This window comes from Sceloporus undulatus, chromosome 1 (assembly GCF_019175285.1).
Source record: "Sceloporus undulatus isolate JIND9_A2432 ecotype Alabama chromosome 1, SceUnd_v1.1, whole genome shotgun sequence".
NCBI lineage: Eukaryota > Metazoa > Chordata > Lepidosauria > Squamata > Phrynosomatidae > Sceloporus > Sceloporus undulatus.
In genome coordinates this window covers 289587952-289610001 of record NC_056522.1, presented here as the reverse complement: position 1 = coordinate 289610001, position 22050 = coordinate 289587952, and the positions used below count along the sequence as shown (strand labels likewise).

Genomic DNA, 22050 nt, shown 5'->3' with positions numbered 1-22050 from the left:
ACACCATGCTATGGTGATTCATGCCTCCTTCTCCTAGGAAAAGCTTTAGAAAGCTGCTGCAATATGCTACTAGGACACAAACTGCTCAGTAAACCACATTTTTCTAAATGCAGTTTTGATAAATTGTCTATGATAATTTAATATTTGTCTAACTTTGTGCATGTGATTTTCTAGTTATGGAAACTCTACACCCTAAATCTTCTTTTTAATTTTAAAGTTGGCTCCTATACATAACATTTGACTTGAGACTTGACTTGAAAGTATCTTGCAAGAACTTGAGACTTGAGCTGATATGTTCAGTTACAGACCTGAGAACTGACCTGAGACTTGGAGTAAAAGACTTGAATACATTACTAGAATGAACACACTTTATGAAGTATGTACCTCTTACACACATTCAGTATGCAAAGGGGCCATAGCCATCAGTATTTAACTATGTATGATTTTGCTGACACAATATGGGGTTTAGATGTACCCCAGTTAGAAGGTGAATAGAAGGTGGGCACAAGGCCTAAAAGAGAGTTAATCATAGAATCATGGAATATAATAAAAGAATCATAGAGTTGGAAGAGACCACAAGGGCTATCCAGTCCAACTGCCTGCCATGCAGGAACTCACAATCAAACCACGGCTGACAGATGACCATCCAGCCTCTGTTTAAAGACCTCCAAAGAAGGAGACTCCAAAACTCTCCAAGGGAGTGTGCCCCAATGTCAAACAACTCTTACTGTCAGGGAGTTCCTCCTAATATTTAGGTGGTATCTCTTTTCATGTAGCTTGCATCCATTGTTTTGGGTCCTATTCTCTCGAGCAGCAGAAAACAAGCTTGCCCCGTCATCAATATGACATCCCTTCAAATATTTAAACAGGGCTATCATATAACCTCTTAGTCTTCTCTTCCCCAAGGTAAACATACCCAGCTCCCTACGTCTGTTTTCATAGGCATGGTTTCCAGACCCTTCACCATTTTGGTTGTCCTCCAATTACCATTAAAGGCATAATTTAAAAGTAAATTGTTACTTTTCTGCTTCTAATGATAATTAGTTTGTGAGGTCGAAGGCTTTCATGGCCGGCATCCATAGTTTTTTGTGGGTTTTTCGGGCTATGTGGCCATGTTCTAGAAGAGTTTCTTTCTGACGTTTCACCAGCATCTGTGGCTGGCATCTTCAGAGAATGCTTGCCTGGAAAAAGTTGGGTATACATATATCCTAGTCATCCGCAAATCAAACCAAGGTTTGGGTCACACAGTATATTGAAAACCCACACATACAGACAGATACCTGCACAAGAACTCCAACCATCACCCAGGACAAAAAAGAAGCACAATCAAAACACTGGTAGACTGAGCAAAATGCATCTGTGAAACCCACTTCTTGGAAGATGAAGTGAAGCACCTGGACCAGGCTCTATAGGCTAATGGTTATTCCAGCTCAGACATCAGAAGGGCTGCCAGGCCCAGGAAAACCCATAGAAGTGAAGACAAACAGCCACTCAAAGGGACGGTATTTTTACCATACATCAAAGGCCTCACAGACAGAATAGGCAAAGTGGTGAGGAAGCACAACCTGCAAATGGTTTACAAACTGACGAAGAAAATCCAGTAAATGCTTCCCTCAGCCAAGGACCAGAGAGACCCTCTCACAGCCACAGGAGTTTACCGCATACCATGCAGCTGCGGAAAAGTCTACATAGGGACCACCAAATGCAGTGTGCAAACAAGAATCAAGGAACATGAGAGACACTGCAGACTGGGCCAGCCAGAAAAATCAGCAGTAGCAGAACATGCCACAAACCATCCTGGGCATAAAATACTGTTTGAAAACACTGAAATTCTGGACCATGCCAAACACTATCATGTCAGGATGCACAGGGAAGCCATTTAAATCCACAAACACCTGGACAATTTCAACCAGAAAGAAGAAACCCTTAAAGTGAACAAAATTTGGCTACCAGTCCTGAGGAATAGCAAAATGAGGACTCAGATAATGATCACCAATTAGCAGACATTAATCCTCTTTTGCATTAGCCTCTCAGCTTGAGGCCTGCCATCAGCAATAGAACAATACACATGCAAATCTCTCCTGCATTCCCAGGCTCACACAGTATATATACACCCAACTTTTTCCAGGCAAGCATTTTCTGAAGATGCCAGCTACAGATGCTGGTGAAACGTCAGGAAGAAACTCTTCTAGAACATGGCCACAAAGCCCAAAAACCCCACAAAAAACAATTAAATAGTTATTTCCAGTGAATTAAAACATCTGAATACTAGAAGCTGTTGGCTTGCTGTACAAACACACTCTCTTACTGTCCAGTCCATTGTTTCTTTAATATTCACCGCACAGTGATGTACAGCATGAACCAACTCTTGAACTATGTAATATTCCTATTCTATCATTTAATGATGTTGCACTCCCATAACTATAAAAGTAACTACAGTGTACTGGTACAATAAAAATGATGTGAAGTTTTCTCTCATAAGTTACAATTTTAATATTATGTAGTTATGCATTAGTTCTTTGATAAAACAAGCAATTATTACATCTAACTAGATATTTATAGCTACCAACTTCAAAGTGCTGATAGTAAAACAAGCTTTGGATGATGAGTTGAAAATGCAAATCTTTGGAAGGAAACAGTATTAAGTCTTGGATCCAGATTTTATGAAAGATCACATCTCCCTATATGTGCCAGTCCAAGTTTAAAGATCTTTAGGGAAGGTCTTTCTCTCAGTACTGCCATCATGTGAGGTCAAGACACAGGGGAGGAGCTTCTCAGTGGCTTCTCCAGGGCAGTGGAATTTTCTCTCATATGTGAAGAGTTTGTCCTCTTTCCTGCTCTCTCATTATAAGCAGACTAATAGCAATAGCAAGTACATTTCTGTACTGTTTATTAATAAACTAACACTCCCTAGGCCAATTGCCCCAAATAAGCTGGGTACTTATTTTACCAATCTACGAAAGGATGGAAGGCTGAGTGGACCTTGGATCCCTGCCTTCAATCTAATTCATAACCTTGTGTAGTAGCAGCATTTAAGCACTGCACCACCAGGGCTCCCTTCTTTTTTAGACAGCCTTCATTTTTAGACAAGCTGCGGCTGTTAACTCATGGCATAATGATTTCCAATGCATTTTAATGCTCTTGTTTTCATTACAGTGGGCCCTTGGTATCCGCTGGGATTTGGTTCCAGAATCCACCATAGATATCAAAATCCATACATGCTCAAGTCCCATTATATACAGTTGCACAACAAAATGGTGCACCTTATATGAAATGGCAAAACCAACCTTTTATTCTTGGAATTTGTATATTTTTTAAAAAATATTTTCAAGCTGTGGATACTTGAATCTGTGGATAAAGAATCGATTAATATGGACGGCTGACTATACTTTATTTAAAATCTTTCTAAAACTGTTTCTTATTAAGTAACAACTGATCTGATCATCCCTCCAAACCTGATGGAAACATCATTCACTCATGCTCTGAATGCCAGCAGAATGACTCTCATTCTACCCAGGCAGCTGGTGCCCAGTAAAGTAGGTGAGGAGAGGAGTTTACAATTATGGTAATAGTGTAACAAACACTGAATATGAAAGTGAGTAAATCTAGATAACTGTTCCATATTCACAATTGTTTAGTAGTCACAAACACAATTGACACGACACTACATAACCCAATTTACCAGGCATCTGCTACATAGGGAGAAGGAGGTCCATTCTGCTGGTGATCAGAGCATTGGTGAGTGACATATCCATCCAGTTGGGGGAAATGGGAATGGTTATTTGGTTATAATGGTTATGCTGTAAGCAACTCTGGGTCCCATATTGGGAAATATAATACAAATCAGAGAGCAGTTTGTTTTTGTTTACGCAACTTTCATGCCACAATATGAATATTGTACATAATATCAATGCTGAGTACCTGGTGTACATCAAATGATAATCCCAGTTGAAATCATTTTAGTTCCAAGTTGCAGTACAACAAAATGTGGAAAAGTCAAAGGGGGCAAATACATTGGTGAAGTGCCATATACAGATGTGTTTCACAACTGTTATATAAATCTAATGATCAAAACAGGTAATGAACCGTGGGATAGACCAAGGTCCTTTTAGTTCGGTATCTGCTTCCCTGAAAAGGTATAAATGCCACAAGTTCTAAACAGTGTACTTAACTAAGTCCTTGTTGCATCCTTTGAGATTCCAGGCTAAGGAGCTTTAGGAAAAACAGAGCACAAATAGACAGCTTAAATGTTTGTAATTCCAATCTAAAAGTAGCACAACTGTCCTGAGGGAGCTTCCCATTTCCATGGATATCCTAATAACATGGATGGGAGACCTGTTGCCTTTCAGATGTTGGTGGACTACAATTCTCAAAAGCCCTGACCTGCAGCCATGCTGGCTGGGGCTGAGGAGTCTATATTTTTCCAAGCTATAGGTTTTTTCCCCTGTGTTTTACAGCAACATTATTAGATAGCTGAAGCTGAGCAGTAGTGGCTGAAGCAAAGCCATTTAGTAAATGTAAGGTTTAAACCAGTTCTTTATAGCCCAGAGCTTTGTCTACTGCACCAGTGTCATCATTTTTGTGTATGTGAAAATTCATCTGTATGGATAAACTTTTAAAATATTTTTTCACAATTCAAAAGTCTTGGAAGAAGACTTTGAAGCAAATACAGTCAGCCTTCCATATCTTCAGATTCTTTAACCACAGATTTTTTCATACATGGATTCAATATCCACAGTTTCAAAAAAAAATGTATAATTTCCAAAAAGCAAATCTTCCTTTTGCTATTTTATATAAGGGACATCATTTCACTATGCCATTATATTTAATGAGACTTGAGCGTCCATAGATTTTGTTATGCACACATGGTCCTGGAACCAAACCCTAGCGAATACCGAGGGTCTACTGTATTGCCACATTTAATGATTTTATTTTTTTAAATAATCTTTATTGCTGTTAAAATATACAAATAAGATACAATTATACAATCTTATATTTCATAAGTCTTATATGTTACATTTACTTCATTTTCCATCTGCTTATTTGATTACTCCATCACTAATATAAAAATAAAAATGTGTGTATTTTTTATTCATCCTTGCCAACACACATTTCATGATTTTAGAGATAAAGAGAGAGAGAACAGAAAAGAAAGATGGAGTTTTTAAAGCATGATCTATTTCCAAATGGCCAATTTGTTAAATCAAATAGCTTTCTGCTATACTGGTACAATACACGTTTAGTAGTAAATGAATGAATGCTTTTCACCTTTTGATTTAGTAGTCTATACTTGAAAAAAGGTGCCCTGCTTGTGGGCTAGTGTACAAATGTGTATTATGCATATTTCTGTGGATTTCCAGGGATACTTTGGTAAAATCCATGAAGCCTTTTCCTGTGGGGTATTATTATTATTATTATTATTATTATTATTATTATTATTATTATTTTCTTATATCCTGCCTTTCTCAAGGGACTCAAGGGAGAGAACAACAAGTATATACAATACACTTTAAAAGCAGTATAACACTATTAAAATATATAAATATAAAATTTAAAAACCATTAAACAATTAAAAGAGTTAAAACAGTTATAAATTAAAATATAACATGTGAAAAAAAACAAACCATGAAAAGTTACATAGCACTGCATTAAAAACTCAGTCCTTACCATCTTAAAAGGCCTGAACCACACAAAAACGTCTTTACCCGAAAGGATAGTAGGGATGGCACAAAGCTTGGGAGCAGCCACTGAGAAGGCCTCTCTCTTGTTCCCACCAAATGAGCCTGAGAAAGTGGTGGGACAGAAAGAAGGGCCTCTCCTGATTATCTCAATACTCTGGTGGGCTTGTGCAGGGAGAAATGGTCCTTCATATAGCCCCCTCAAAAGGAGTGCCCCCCTCCAAAAGAATTGCGATTGGGTTGCATTCTATACAACTGGAATGAGGAGTATCTTAATTGTGTGAACTAGCCCTACATCTTGCTTTAGCATATTGAACTTATTGCATATTGAACAATATGTTCCCTGATACAATCTGACATAGATTTCTCTTTCTCATTCGCCATCCTTTTTTGTCCCCATTGGTGGTGGTTGTTGTTACTCTGTATTGTCTGCATGTTTATTTTGCTGTTAATCATGTCTGTCTTTCTGTTTGTCATCTATCTGTGCAACAAAATAATAAATAAATAAACTGTTTATTTATAGCCCGCTTTTCCTGGGAGATCAAAGCGGGTTACAACAAAGTACTACACAATGTACAAATTTACAAACAGTATGAATGAGACATGAGAGTCATTCGCCCAGATTGCTGCTTTCTAGGTTTATAATTCAATTAAGTGTGTAGAGTAGATTAATAGTAAATGATTCAGGGTTGGAAATCATGTAGCCCTGCAGATATTGTTGGGCAGGAGCTACTAGAAGCCCCTATCAGCATGGCCAACATGAAATGTTAAGTTGAAGTTTAGCAACATCTACATGGTTCTCAACCCTCCAATAAATGAGATGGCTAGTGCTTGGAACAAAAAGGTACACTGGCTAAACTACCAATAGATTTCCTTGAAATCAATAACAAAGTTTATTCTGTTTGAGACTTTATCCGTCTTATTATTCTCTGTCTCAGGGAAAATGAAGATGGCAGTAAGAAGTGGTGATGGACAAGAAAACATATTTGGTTCCAAATTATTTCTGGTTGTGTTTTGTAGTTCACAGAAGCAGAGAGGATTATAGTGAATTTCAATTAGAGAACGATTTGGATTATATCGTCATAAAACTTTAATTATACATTGGAGCAATATCAACCGCTTGTTTCTGAACTTTCTTTACTGACAAGTTTTCACATAAAAAAAGAAAGATATATTGGAAATTTTTGTTACCAAGGTTAGACTTGGAAATTCATTGGTTCTTTTCAACTCAGTGCCTATTTAGACATTACATTATAAATGCAGTAATCACTAGAATCAATCACATCACATCTTCTGGCAGCTTTATATAACTGACTTTCTTGTACACTGCAGCTCTTTACAAGCCTCTGTAGGAATTTGAAATCAGATATGTATTTTTGTGTGTGTTTTTTGTAACACTTTTAAAGTGCCCCCCTTTTACATGACTGGTAAGAACAGAATGGGAAGGCTTCAGGTACAACATATCAGGTAGAAAAGTGAAAACGGGGCTTTCCTATGCAAACATGTTGTTTATTTGTTATTTATTTTTAATATTTATGTTTTAACAAGTTTTCATTGATAGGTTAACTACATTTTAAAGTTTTGTATGAGATGGACTTTTATCTCTTTTTTAATAATGACGAGTTGCTTTGAATTCTGAACTATGAAAATAGTGGGACAAAATTATCATCCATTGCCATTTTCATCCTACTCCTCTTCCACTGAATCACATGAAATGGTTTGGATTACTTAATTTAGCCTAACAATTTGAACTCTGTAGGTAATGCTGAGTCTCCTTTGGGTTAGGAGGTCTATGTGGCATGCTTTTCAGAGGGCAGGAGTCTACTTGAATGGTTGGCAGAGGACACTCTAACATATGTAAAGTTGAAGGCTTTCATGGCCGGCATACATAGGTTTTTGTGGGTTTTTCAGGCTATGTGGCCATGTTCCAGAAGAGTTTCTTCCTGGCATTTCGCCAACATCTGTGGCTGGCATCTTCACACTCTAACAATTGCAATGTCCTCTATGTAGGGTTCTCAAAGTGAAAACTGGAAATGGCTTCAGTATTTTAAATGGTTGTATAGAAGAGGGAATTTCAGCACATATTGCTTGTTACCAGATTGTATGACAAGCAATGCCTGTCAAAATTCCCTTTTCTATGCAACCACTAAAGGTATATTACATGTACGGCGGATCAGGGCCTTGGGGCTGCCGCTGTGGCAGCTGAGGCCCCGACCCATTGGGGAAAGGGGCGGTCTGTACACCGCCTAAGACAGAGAGAACTCAGTTTCCCTTTGATGGCCATGAAGGAAGAAAGAGCTTTGAGGGAGGATCATACAGTATCTCAGTCACGTGAATCCAGTGGCATCCTCTTTTCAGAAATGAGTGCTAGGAATCCTATTTTTCTCTCAGAAAATGGGGCATAGAGTTTTGGTGACACTGTACAAGTGGAAAGGCTCCAAATATTTCTCCTTTGAGTATTAAGGGTATTACTTAATATTTGGAGTGGCAGATGTAAAAAGACTGTAAGGCAGAGGGAGTTTGTACATTTGGGAAGTTTAAATCCAGATCCTCTCAGAAACCAAGGGAGGACCGGAGGAAAGGTTGTAGGACTTCAATTTCTTCACTAAAAACAGGATGAAGAAAAAGCTTTGAGTGCCATTCTTGAGAGAAAGTTATGATATTAAGAATGCATATAAATTAACATATGCTCATTTCATGCAAATTTGCACCATCTTTTCTCATCTTTTATTTGGGGGATGGGTTGAGACTTTGGACTGTATATTTTAACCTTGTAAACTGCCCCGATTGCATTTTGTAGAGAGGTGGGATATAAATAAATGTTGTTGTTGTTATTATTATTATTATTATTCTACAGTGTGCCCTTATTTTACGTGGGGGATCCATTCCAGACTCCCCTGCATAAAGCAAATACCACTTATGCTCGAGCCCCATTTAAATGAATGGGGCTCATGCATGCAGTGGTGCATTGGTGTGGCAGTACATGCGCACCACAGGTGAGTGCCCCATTCATCACTATGGGACTCACCGACCCTTCTCCTTGTGTGGGTTTCAGCATATGCTGAAAGCCGCATAAGGCGCGCCCATGTATGATGTGGGTGCACTGTACTTATTTATTTATGTATTCATTAATATCCCACCTTTCTCCCAAAAATAGCACTCAATGCTTCCCCCACCCCCGGTGATGTATACGTTGCCACCCTAGCTATATTTCCTTTCTTGCACCAGTAGTTACTTCTGAGTATAGGATTATGTGAATCCATGTTTCTCCTGAATATTCAGTGACCAGTGCTTAAACTTCTGTATAGAAATACATATACTCTGACTTTTTCTTTTAGATATGATATCTAGAGAAGCATAGACTTTCCACAGTTTGTTGTCCAAGGAGTTGAAAATGTGCTGGTACAGTTCTAAGCTTTCACTGGAGATGTCTTCTTCTTGTGAATGTGAAACATCAAGTATTGTTAGGTAAATCTAGACATAAAACTACAAAATTATATCATATTATTCTACAATTAGAACTGGAAAAAGAAATAACGAATGACTCCATGATAAAATGGGCTCAAAATATTGGACACCCATTACATTTGGAACACTGGGAAAACTCATAGAATGGAACACAGAAATTTACACTATGCCAAGGATTTAAAAGAAAATTATATGAAGATGTTACATAGAAGGCATTTAACTCCTGAAAATTTCAATAAAATGTACAAGACAGTAGAAAACAAATGTTGGAAATGTGACAAAAAATACAGGCTCCTTTTTCCATATACTGTATGGTGGAGTTTTTCAAAAGCAAGGATGTTCTGGTACAAAATGCACACAGCAATCAACCAGATAGTTGGAATCAACTTCCCAATGAGTGCAGAACTATATCTTCTAAATATGACATATATTCTAAGGGAAAATAATGAAAGTCAGCACTGGATAGTGCTATATGTTATTACTGCAGCCCACATCCTTTATGCTAAGAAACTGAAAGAAAATGAAATACTAACAATAGATGGGTGGTTGATAAAATTAGCAGATAAGTTAGAATTAGACAAATTTACCAGTTTGAATAATAACAAGTCCTTGACAAAAGTGGAAGAAGATTGGTTCCCAGCTCATTGGAAAGGGGACAGGTCTTTGTTATGTCGGATAACAAGCTATCACAAAAATAATGTATTAAGAGTAAAAAATCTGGAAAATACATTGAATAATTTAAAAACATATGTGGTCAGGATGAATAAAGTGAACATTTATGAAAATATAGGTAGAATGTACAAAGGTCATCTTCTGTTAGAACTCATGACAATAATGAGAGATATTAGAAATAAAAAAATACTTTGGACAATCAGTCAGCAAAAAAGAAGGAAAGAAAGTATCTTGAAAAATATTTTGTAAACTATTTTCAATGATACATTATTTTCAGAATGCTACAAGTTTCAAAAAGATAGAATACAGTAGATTATTATTGTTATAAACATAATGTGAACATTTTGTTGTATCTTTGGAATGGAAATTTTTGTTTTAATTTTTTTAAAATAATAAGTCTGTCAGCTTCAGCTTCTTGTAGAACTTCCTCTTTCACAGCTAAGAACTGTTGTGAAAAGACACAAAAATTGTATTCAATGTAACTTTAAAAAACAGCACAGTTGTTTCTCTGTTCACTCCACAAGAAGCTTTCTATGCTCTGCTCCGCACCTCATTTCTCCATCATAGTATGGAGTAACTGGGACTGAGCAAACATAAGTAGGCCTGTCTTCACAGTTCAACTCGGTATACCTGTTCCTGCTTGTAGCTTTAGAATATCAGAAAATAGTTAATTCACTAAAGTACTTTTCATATTGGTAAAAAGATTCCCATCTACTTTGGTCTTGATTTTACTCTCAGTTGTCTAGTTCTTGTTGATTTTTCTTAAACATTTAATATATTTGATATTTTTTTAAAAAAAAATCAGTGCATTCCATTCTTGCATTTCAGGCCTCTCATCCATCTGCCAAAGCTACATTTTAATGATGGAGAGGCTGAAAGTGTCCCTTCCTATAGTTCTGTAAAGGAAACATGAAAGTCAGACATCTGGATGGTGGCATCTTTGGGAAAAATTAAGAATAAGCTCTAGCAATTGCTTGTTTGGAATTGTTTAGCCAAAAGCCCTACATGTTGTGTCCTTTATGACTTAGGAGTTTAAGCCTTGCAGAGCAATTCATGAGCTAAAATTATTTGATGCCTCATAAAAAAATGCTTATAGCTGACAGAACCATCTGTTCCAATGTCCTTTCCCACTTCTCCTATATAAACACTAGGCATAGCCACAAAGCTATTTTTTAAATTTGAAAATATGATAATTACACTAATCCCCTTTTGTTGTTTTGTAAGATGTGACTTTAATTTTAGGACGCAGGATTGTATCTGTATTCAGGAATAAAATGATGGCACAATGGTGGAAGGGTATGCAACGGTGACAGCTTTACTGATTAACAATGATTTCTAATGGTGATGTGGTATTGATCGCACTAAATGCAACTAAAGAAGCTCTGTGTATTGCTGCCTTTTCTCCAAGCCTTTAAGAGGGTACTATTCTGGATTTGGGCTCCTCTAGTTGCATGTGTTTAGATATATAATCCTGACAGCATCCAAAGGGGTATCCTTCTTCATTCAAAGTCCCCATAACCTAAGGGGGCAAGTTGTGGGAAGTCTTTTAATTTTGCTTTTATCTTGAATCTTTTTTTTTCCTTAAAGGTGCTTTCAAGTGTCCACCAATAACACAAAATAACAGTCTCTAAGTGGGCCATCTGAATTGCCCATCCTACTGTGACTTGGGAGATTAGAACACAGCTAAAAAAAATGTGACTTATTGCTGCCAATTTCAATTTGAATTCAAGATATTGCCACCGATGCTGCCAGCCGGGTGCAGCTCGGGTAACTTTCAGCTAGAATACAAGCTCAGCTGGCTGATTTGCAAAGGTGGGAGCATGTGATAAAATCCAGATGTAACCCGAATTCAAATTGAAAAAGTTGTGTTTTTTAGTTGTGTGCTAATTTGGTTTATGGCACCGATACCTGTTAACAGCCAATTACCAGTACAGAACTGGTGAAGAAATAACCAGTTCATTCAATCCAATTTTGGGGCCCTTTATGGAATGTCAAAATACACACCCACCCACCCATATATCTTCCTCACTCTGATATAACCACTGTTGCCTGCACTAAGTCCTCCCCAAAATATAAGAGTAAAGAGTGATAAAATAGCAAGTGTACTGTTTGCTCAGTGAGAATGGTTTAAATATTTGCCTTTTTGCTGTGAAGATACACGCAGCTTCATGTACTTGCCTCTGTCTGGTCAGTGCACACAAAGAATTTTATCTACCCTACCACCTTATTATAGAGCATTGTGGAGAAATGCAGGTTTCTTGAACTGTTAGGAATCATTTGAGCAGTATTTGAGGAAACCTGAGGTCTGTATGACCATAGTTGACCCAAACATGTTGTCGTGTAAGCAGATATTTCTATTTCTGGAGCCAATGCTGAGCTATTGTGAAGCACAAGTTCCTATGAAACAGTTACTTCACAACCAAATAAGCAACATTCCATTTGGCAACTTCTAGTCAACTTCCACAAGTCTATTCTAAAACAGTTGCTAAGATCAAATACTGTAGTGGCAGGTATCTACAGAGCAGTTAGCATCCTTCTTGGAAATTTTTCATCCACTTTGCAACAAAAAGCATCTTTGGGGTGGGGATGTGGAAGTGGAATTGAAAATACAGCAGGTAGAGAAGCTTATGTTTTCCCCCATTTCCCCCCTTTATAATCATGCTCCCAAGTTGTTTTTCACACTGCATGCTTCAGATATAAGGACCAAAAAAAGCTACTGAGCCACAGTAGTTGTCAAAAAGAAATGTGGAAAGAGTTAAGTAAAGAAATACTTCCTATGAATATTCTAGTCCCAACTGCAGCTATTAAAGGAGATCCTACTATGAAAAACAGAATTTCCGTGTGTGTGTGTGTGTGCACGCACACACATGCACATGTAAGCATGAGGTTCCATGATTTTTATGAACATACAATAAAATATATAGCATCAAAACATTAACATTACGTACTGCAATGCATGTGTTTTAAGGAAGTTTTAAAATATTTTAGCAAATGTAAAGATCTTTTCATTCCTCTTTAAATCAGTGGCAAAACTTTCATCTGGGCAAATAAACAAATTATGCAGTCGAGTTTCAATGTTGTTATTTAGAAAATTCACTTTCCAGTTGGCCTCCTCAGTTTTATCAGTTATAGCTCCTGAGCAATCAGGAGTCAACCCTCCACATTTGTGGCTTTGACCTTTGTTTATTTAATTATTTGTGGTTTTGATTAATATGCTCTTTCTAGGAATCTCTAGGTCCTCCAGTACAACTTGTTAGAAGTTGACCATAGAGTTGTGCTGGACAACCTAGAGGTTCCTAGAGAAAAAAACTTCTCTAGGCATTTGTAGGTCCTCTAGTATGATTCTATGACCAATGTCTGGAAGATGTTGTCCATTGAGTTGCACTGGAGTAGCTTGAAATTCCTAAAGAGATGTCCTCTTAGGTAAAAGGAATAGTTTGTTTTATTTGCGGTTTTCCCACATTCATGGGGGTCTTTCATCCCTAACCCCAGGGAATGTGGAGGAACCACTGTACTGACAAGAAGGTTTTAAAAAAGAAATCCTGTTTTCTTATTTCTCACAGTAATACCTCATTTTGACAGTCTATTATATAATATTTTGCAATATTAATCATGTTTAGTGTGCAAAAGTTGAGTGTAATGTATACTAGCTAATTTGTTTTTAAATTTCTCACAGGCACAACAGCTTACGGACTTAGAACAGAAACTAGCAATTGCAAAAGAAGAACTAGAAAAAGCAGCTCTCGACAAAGTAAGAACTTCTCTGAGCTCATCATTTAGCTCTATTAATAGACATCTATTGCAGAGCCATGCAAAACCTATGATCTTCTTCTTCTAAAATTGCAGACTGAAAAGGAGGGAAATTGTTGCCATTTGACAACCTAATTATTCAGTAGCACCTTTTCTTTATAGCAGTTGAATAAGGCCCATTTCTTTTTCCTTCCTCTTAATATTTCTTGCTAGGTTCAGGGCAATTACAATGACTTGTGCAGCCTTAGATTACAAATACAACCAGATATGGACAGAAAGAATAGTGCAATGCATCTTAGTGTTATAAAACATAAGTGACTATTTGCAAACATGTTTGAGAGTGGTATATGATTTAAAACAAAACTAGTTGATGGTTGCTGTGCCTTGACAGATGATGTTATAATGTATAAGCTGGTAAAATGTGTTCCTGGTGCCAATAGAACCCTCTTGACATTATTTCTGTGGTCATCAACCCCTGCAGACCCCCCTAATCACCCTCTTTCTTAGTGAATTGCCTTGTCTGGAAGCGTCCAAGAACACAATTCACCTTTTGAATAGGTTGCAACCCTTCACCATGCAGACTGTTTAATGGCTCTTCCAGATAGAGCAACTGTATTGAAACATTGTGACATTTGTTGCTAACATGTTCAGACTATATATATATATATATATATATATATATATATATATATATATATCGAATCAAAATTTATCTTGTCTAAGATTATTTTCTGGCAATTCTCAGCACCAGCTGCAGCATTTTATCCTCAGCCTTGATCAGGTTTCCTTCTAATTTTGAAACATAGGGCTGGAACAGACGGCCCTTAAAAGATAACATCAGGCAGTCATCAGAGCATGGTGTTTACATGCTGCATGCTCTGATGACACTCTGAAGCCTCTTAGAAGAAGGGCAGCCACCCAGAAATGGGTGGCTTCAAAATGCTCCAGTGGCACAGTGTTTATACACCACATGGCACCAGAGATGCTTGTAGCCGGCTTCAAACATCAGCAGGGCAGGAAAAGCTGGCATTTAGCTGGCCAAAAAAGGAGCCAATCTTTGCTGCTCCTTTTTTGGCCAGTTTCAAGGTGGATTTTGGCTGCGGCATGTATTTTGCCATGGCTCCAATCCATCTTTGGAAGGAGTGGCTTCAAGTCATCCCCCCCCCCCCCCCATTGAAAAAGAGTGGGATAAAGCCAGCTGACTAGAGATCAGAAGAATGGAAACTGAATGTTACTTCTGTTTCTGTTTTCAGCCTGTTTGGATGGGGCCTACTCTTCTCCTCCTTTAATATTTTTCTGATTTTCTGTAAAGAAAATGATAGTTCGTATGCACAAAGTGTGGTTTTCTATGCAAATCAACCATATACTAATTTGACACAGAATGGATTACAAACCACCAATGAGAGCATTTTCTATGCAGATAGATTATTTCCTGCACAGAAAATTCTGTTAGGTTGGTGGGTAGATGTAACAGGGCTTTGTCTGTAGCAGAGCCTCAACTATGAACTCCCTACCCAAACAAATCAGGGTGGCCCTCTTTTAAGCTTCCCAGTGGGCAGCCAAAACATTGCTGTTCTGCATGATATTGAATGATTGAAATTGCTGTTTTAATTGTTTCAAAACTGGATTCTAAGGCTGCATCTGTATTATAGAAACACCACTTTAACTGACATGGCTCTGTCCTACAGAATTCTGAATTTTGTAGTTTTGCTCTCAAGGGACCTCACTTATCCCTTAACAGTGCTTTAAGTCTTCTAAGGCGGTTCTATAGGGAAAGAATCCACTGCTATCTATGTGTGTGAGTCCAAAGTGGGTAAAGTGCAGAACAAGCCACCAGAAATTCCTATTCTGCTCACAGAAATGGATTTTTCCTATCATGCTTTGACCTGTTGTGCCATGTGAGCATTTACTATTGCCATTTGTGTAATTTATGATTTGTTTGAGTTTTGCTTTCCTTTTGCAAGGTAAAGAGCATGAAAGGTTAACGATAAAATCCAGGGTAAAATATTATTCTCTGCAATATTATTGTAAGATCTAATGGCATTTTGTTTCCTCAGGAGTCACAGCTGAAAGCTCTGAAGGAGACTGTACAGCTTTGCCTGTCTTCAGTTTTGCACAATCAACCTCCCTCTAGACATATAATCCCTTCAAGGCCGATAGAGAGACAGTCATCCCCAGTTACAAATGGTTCAAAAGTTCCGTTTCAAGGGACCAAGGTATTTTTTTCTTCTCTTAAAAAATAAGAGTTTGTCCTGCAAGTCCATCAAACTGTAACTAATAAGGTTTTTAAATTCATTGAAAGATTAGAACGAATTTTGAAGGAAGTGTTAAGCCAGTCTGCTATCACAAAGTTACTTTACAAATAGTTGGAAAACTATTTTTCTTGCTGTTGAAGAAGATTTCAGGTATTTTCTCCAGCATGGTGTCTCATTTACATAGTACATTACTATTATAGAATGAAATCCATGCTATACTCTCTAGTATTCCACTTGCTGATCCCGTTTGTAATTTATATATATTTCACCAGTACAATATGCAGTCAAGCAAAGTGTTCCTTGTCATTAACTGCAGATGAAATCAATGGGACAAGCAGCCCATGACTACACCCCATTCAGTTGCTTTTTACAGGGCTTAGTTGTTTTTCAAATGTTCTGGATTGTGCACATAATACATAATTTGCATTGTGTGGTGTGACAAAAATCTAGCAGTCATCTAATTCATAGAGTGAAACTGGTGAAATGATATCATTAATAATGTTGTAATAGCAGCTGGATGTGATGCTAAAAAGGGGGCAAAGCATCAACAACTGGTACTGCTGCAGCACTTTCAATCAACCTTTGTCACCCAGTGTGTTGCAGCAGTTCTGTATAAGGCACTCTGAGGGTCATTTTACACATGCAGTACCTATTTATTTTAACTAGTTGATTACTCTTAACGTCAGCACACTAAAAACACTTGTTTAGTCAATCAGGAAACTGCAGAATACTTCATTCACATGGCCATATATACCTCTGCTGAATCTCTTCAACAATTCCCATTTCACTGTTGGTGTGTTCTCCCTCCTTACCACTCCCACCTATTATGTGTATTGAATATGCATATAGGATCATTGCCATCATCACATCCCTGGTGTTAATGTACTCATTAATCACTCTCATAGAATCAAAGATTCATAGAGTTGGAAGAGACCACAAGGGTCATCCAGTCCAACCCGCTGCCATGCAGGAAATTTCAATCAAAGCATCCCCAAGAGATGTCCATCCAGCTTCTGTTTAAAGACCTCAAAAGAAGGAGATTACACCACACTCAGAGGGAATGTGTCCCACTGTTCAACAGCCCTTACTGTCAGGAGGTTCCTCCTAATGTTGAGATGGAATCTCTTTTCCTGTAGCTTTCATTCATTGTTCTGGGTCCTATTCTCTGAAGCAGCAGAAAACAAGCTTGTTCCACCCTCCATATGACATCCCTTCAGATATTTAAACAGGGCGATCATATCATGTGTTAATCTTCTCCAAGCTAAACATACCCAGCTCCCTACGTCCTTCCTCATAGGTCATGGTTTCCAGACCCTTCAACATTTTAGTTGCCCTCCTCTGGACACACTCCAGCTTGTCAACATCCTTTTTAAATTATGGTACCCAGAACTGGATACAGTATTTCAGGTGAGACCTGACCAAAACAGAATAGAGTGGCACTATTATTTCTCTTGATCTAAATACTATACTTCTATTGATATAGCCTAAAATCGCATTGGCATTTTTAACTGCTACATCACATAGTTGACTCACGTTCAACTTGTGGTCTACTAGGACTCCTATATCCCTTTCACACATAGTCTCTGGTACCTGCACATTTGTTGTTTGTGTGAAGAGAGTGAGTGCTAGTGGGATGCTCCATGCCCAAAGGAACCTTGTCAAATCAGACTTTCTTTTTGCATAGGGAAGGCTTATGTAATTTTGGCAATCTGTGAAGCCCAGCTCCCCACCACCACCACCACCACTACCATCTGAGGTTCTATAGGGAGAAAATTGGCCCTCAGAACCTCTACCGCTGTTTACCCTGCTCCAGATTATTATTATTTTTAAATTCTTCTTTTTAGCTAGAGCTGTTGGCAACTAGGGGTCAGCAATTTCAGGAGGTCACAGCTTCCCAGCCCTGATGTAGAGAATGTCATCTGTTTTCTAATTCAATCTTTTCAAAGTGTTTCTAAATAAAAGCTTATTGAAAGTATTATATGCAACTTCCTGGCCAGTCCTAAAGTATGTAAGGAAGTTTTGTCTAGTTCAAATGAAAAAATGAAGTGGGGGGTCTGGTGTTCCTGGCTATATTAAGAGGCCAGTGCACAGTTAAATCATCATTCCTCAGATGCTTGGTTTGAACACCTTCTAGATTTTGTGTTCTTTTTGTGCTTCTGTTCAACATTCTGGAGATGCATAGGAGCATTTTTAGAAATACTGTTTTCCTCCATGTTTAATAGACTTCCCCTCTATGGAGGAAATGCTAGTTTCACTTTGCATGTTTCTTTAGATAAAATTTCTAGAACACATCATTGTATATCTACTTTTGAGGGTTAAGAATCACCCAAAAGTGAGTTTTAATGCACTCCACCTGTTCATTCATTACACATATGTTACCTTTTTCAATGATTATTTCTCTTAACTGGTAAATGCTATGATTGAGTATAATGAAAATAATGTGTTATACTTTTGCTGCTGTACTCATTGACATTATTGTAAATTTGTGCACTGCTATTGTAAATTGGTGCATTATCCATGATTATAAAATCCTTGAATTCTGCAGCTGTGAGATAGGTAGTCAGAGGGTCATTGTTTTGGACAAAGTTATATCTTATAAAACTAGATAATATACCAGAACTCTTTCATAATAATATACATTTTTATGGATGTAGGAAGACTTTGCCTTCCTTTTAAAAGCTACATAAATAACTCTTAACTTCATGAACTATTATGCTGTTGCAATATAAGGAGCCCAGGGAGATGGGGATCTGAATATGACTTTTGCAAATATGACAGGGACCATAAAAGGTGCAGTCTTCATAGATCTAGTCACATTTGATGAGAATTAGCTTAACCTTCGAAAGATATTATATTTTGTAAGTACCATAATTTAATGAGATTACTCATCCAGTTTACCAATTATGACACTTTTTAAATGCCAAGGTAATGTATCATTTATGGGGTTAAATCCATATTACATTAACTATACCTTGCTTGGGCTACACTGCAGGAGTCAGTGTGGGTTTGTGTTAGGAGTACACATAAAATGATCAGAGACTTGTGGTTATGGCCAGTAGGTGTTCTTTTAATGTGACTTTTAGATTCCAACTTTTTTCAGTGAAACAAAGTTGGAAACCCATAGTCACATTCATGGGACAGCAATTGGCCATGGCCATAAATCTCTGATTATTTTATGTGTGCTCCTAACACAAACAAGCTGAAACACGGTCATAGATAAGGACTGAGTGGATCTCTTACATGTTTCTTTGCTCCAGAAACCAACAATATAAAATCCTCCCACATTTGTATAGTTGCCATAGTCCAAAGTATATGTCTACAGGATTGCAGCCATAGTGACAGTTGTATATATGGAAGAAGTCTCAGAAGCTGTGCAGATCACCCCTAAGGGGCGGCCTGCAACCACCTCCAGCTGTGCCAGATCAGGACAGGCCATGGCCCCAATCTGGCTTTTACAGGGCATAAAAAGGAGCCACAAAAAGTGCCTCCTTTTTGTGCCCTGGAAAGGGCATGATAGCCATGGTGCCATGGTTTTAAGGCGCTCCTTTCGCGCTATGTGAAAGGTACGCCAATGCTGTCGGGCCTCCCTAAAGGAACTGAGCCCTTCCCACAAGGCATCCAACTCCACCCTGGCCTCTGAGCGGAAGAGAGGGTGGGCCAATGCCATCAACCTATCCTTAAGATACAGAGCCCTCCATCTGTCCATCTGCCTTGGTCCAGGCCTCAGAGGGAGAGAAGAATGCTGGACCTGATCCTCTCCCCCTCACCACCATTCCATTCTCCTTTTGTGTCGTGTCTTCTTAGAGTGTAAGCCTGAAGTCAGGGAACCGTCTAATTAAAAGATTTTATGTACAGTGCTGTGTAAATTTACAGCGCTATATAAATAAAGCTTAATGATGATGATGATGATGATGATGTCATGTAAACGCAGCAGCAGAGAAGTGCTGTGACACCGTGCACCATGTGGAATGGCACACGGCATCACACCACCATGGGGGCAGAGTTGGGGCATGCTTCATATGGATGCCACACCCCAACTCCGCCCCAGGCCAGCCTTAGTGGTTGGTCTGCACAGCCCCTCAGTTCCAAACACACACATTGGTTGAAATCCTGTTGGTTAGTCTCAACTGAAGTAAACCTATTTAATCAATTGTTGAATAGTGAATCAGCACGTAGGTAAATACAAGTGATTCAAATGGTCTACTCTAAGCAGAGATAACAATAAGATTCAGGCCACTGTTTCTGATCTAAGATATTAATGCCATGAGTGCAAGTGGCAGCCAATGGCTTCTATGTCAGTTGGATAGTGTATCCATTCTGAGTTTTTATCTGAGTTTTTTAAAAAAAGGCTATCCAATGTGATGAGCTTATTTGGGGATTTTAAAATTCAGATTGAAATCCAGAGGAGATCACTGCTCCAGTAACATGGAAGCCACCAGCTGCCACTGCACGAGTAAGATGGAGTATCACCAGTTTTATATTACTAATAAATTTCTGGTTCAAGAGACAGTGGATTCAGAGTACAAAGAAAACAGCTAGTATTATTGGAAGTGGTGATCAGATGGCATTATCTGGAGCAAAGGGAACTGTTGCTATACTTTGTTAGAAATTGCAGAGAATGTGACAAGCTTTTTAAAAACACACAGCTATTTGGCATATCAAGTATGTAACGTTGAAAGAAAATATAATTCAAAAGATGAACAATGTAAGTGTTCAAAAATCAGTATGCTATTTTATCTTACTGAAATTAGTGTGTGTGTGTGTGTGTGTGTGTGTGCGCGCGTGCGTGCGTGCGTGTCTTCCTTGTCAATGTATGGTGACCCCATGTGGTCCTCCTAAACACTGATCCATATGGTCAGTGTACCAGTCCTCTGTTGGGATGTGATCTAGATTTAGTCTCCTTTACTTCTAACAATTGTCATCACCTTGAAGGGACCTCGGCATTTATCCTTGATGAAAAGGAAATATGTGTTCCCAAATTAGAATAAATCTTTTAAAGAAATCGTTTTTGTTTACAAAAAAAAAAAAAAGGAACCTATGCAGATGATTTCATTTATCATAATATCTCAATATAAATTCAGGTTTTGACCTTTCACAGAAAGCATTCTTCTCTGAATATCAGGCAAGACAATATAAATTTAATTATACGTTTTTTTTCTTAAAAAAGTAGCTATCAAGCTGTCCTAATGCTCATCATTTTTTACCTCCATATAACCTCTCTTATCAAGACACATCAAAGTCCCACATTTTTGGGAAAAATATATATTTTCTGTTAGGCAATAATTTCAAACTGTTGCTATGACACTCTGTCAGCAAGTACCCAGAAATATCTTGTTTGTTACAGCTGTTTCTTATGCCTAATATCTATGTCATTTATGAAGAGACACTGCACTTAAGATTCATTTTTATCCCTACAGAGATACTATGTGCCTCATTTCACACAGGGAATTTTCAGAAGGCTTTTAGCAAAATGGTTGCTTTTATTTTTTAAAAAGAAAAGAAAAGAAAAGCTTTCAGCACCAGCATCAAGTACCCTTGCCAAAATTCTAGGGTTCCAGGGTCCTAGCAGGGGCCAACAATTGTTTTGCTCTAGGATTACAATATATACACACACAGAGACACACACGGACACACACACATACACACTACACACACACACACACACACACACACACACACAGTGATTGTTTAATCAGTTGTTAAAATTCTTAGTGTTTATGTTTGTGAATTAACTATCTAGTTGCTATCCTTTAACATTATTGGATTCCTTTTCAGTCCTAATTTTCCATACTCTGACAAGATCCCTTGCCGAATGGATGACCCAATACATGCATAGATATCTTTTCCAAAAATTCCTGAGACTAAAAATGTGTTTTCTTTTTATCTCCTTTCAGGAGTGGTAGATGCATCTATTGCTGTAAGTATGGCAAATCCACTCTTGATTTTATGGTCAGTCCTCCTACAGATGGTTCAGCTTGAAAGAGAGTGCTTGAGTGCTGGGCCATATTCCAAATAGAGGTTCAGCACTGGAAGAGCTCCTACACAACCAAGACCTGCTGTGGGAGAAGAGGCCATAAAACTGAGTTTGGACTTGCCTCTGTCAAGACAGTGGATCCATTGATCCATTTGTGTGTGGCAGGGAGAGAGATGCTGGTATTGTTTTTGGTATCTCTACATAAAGTCAAATGATGTTCAAAGCACTTTATTAAACATAGAAAATATATTTT

The 22050-nt window shown here is 38.0% G+C and overlaps 1 protein-coding gene across 3 annotated transcripts in view; it reads left to right on the top strand.

Annotated features, from left to right (window-relative positions):
* Positions 1-22050, top strand: part of LUZP2 (leucine zipper protein 2) — a 469570-nt gene that overhangs the window by 357177 nt on the left and 90343 nt on the right. For all 3 annotated transcript variants that reach the window (XM_042446122.1, XM_042446121.1, XM_042446120.1), the window contains 2 exons: positions 13495-13569; positions 15626-15784. In XM_042446122.1, coding sequence (XP_042302056.1) covers positions 13495-13569; positions 15626-15784 — 234 coding nt within the window. The remainder of the gene's footprint in view (positions 1-13494; positions 13570-15625; positions 15785-22050) is intronic.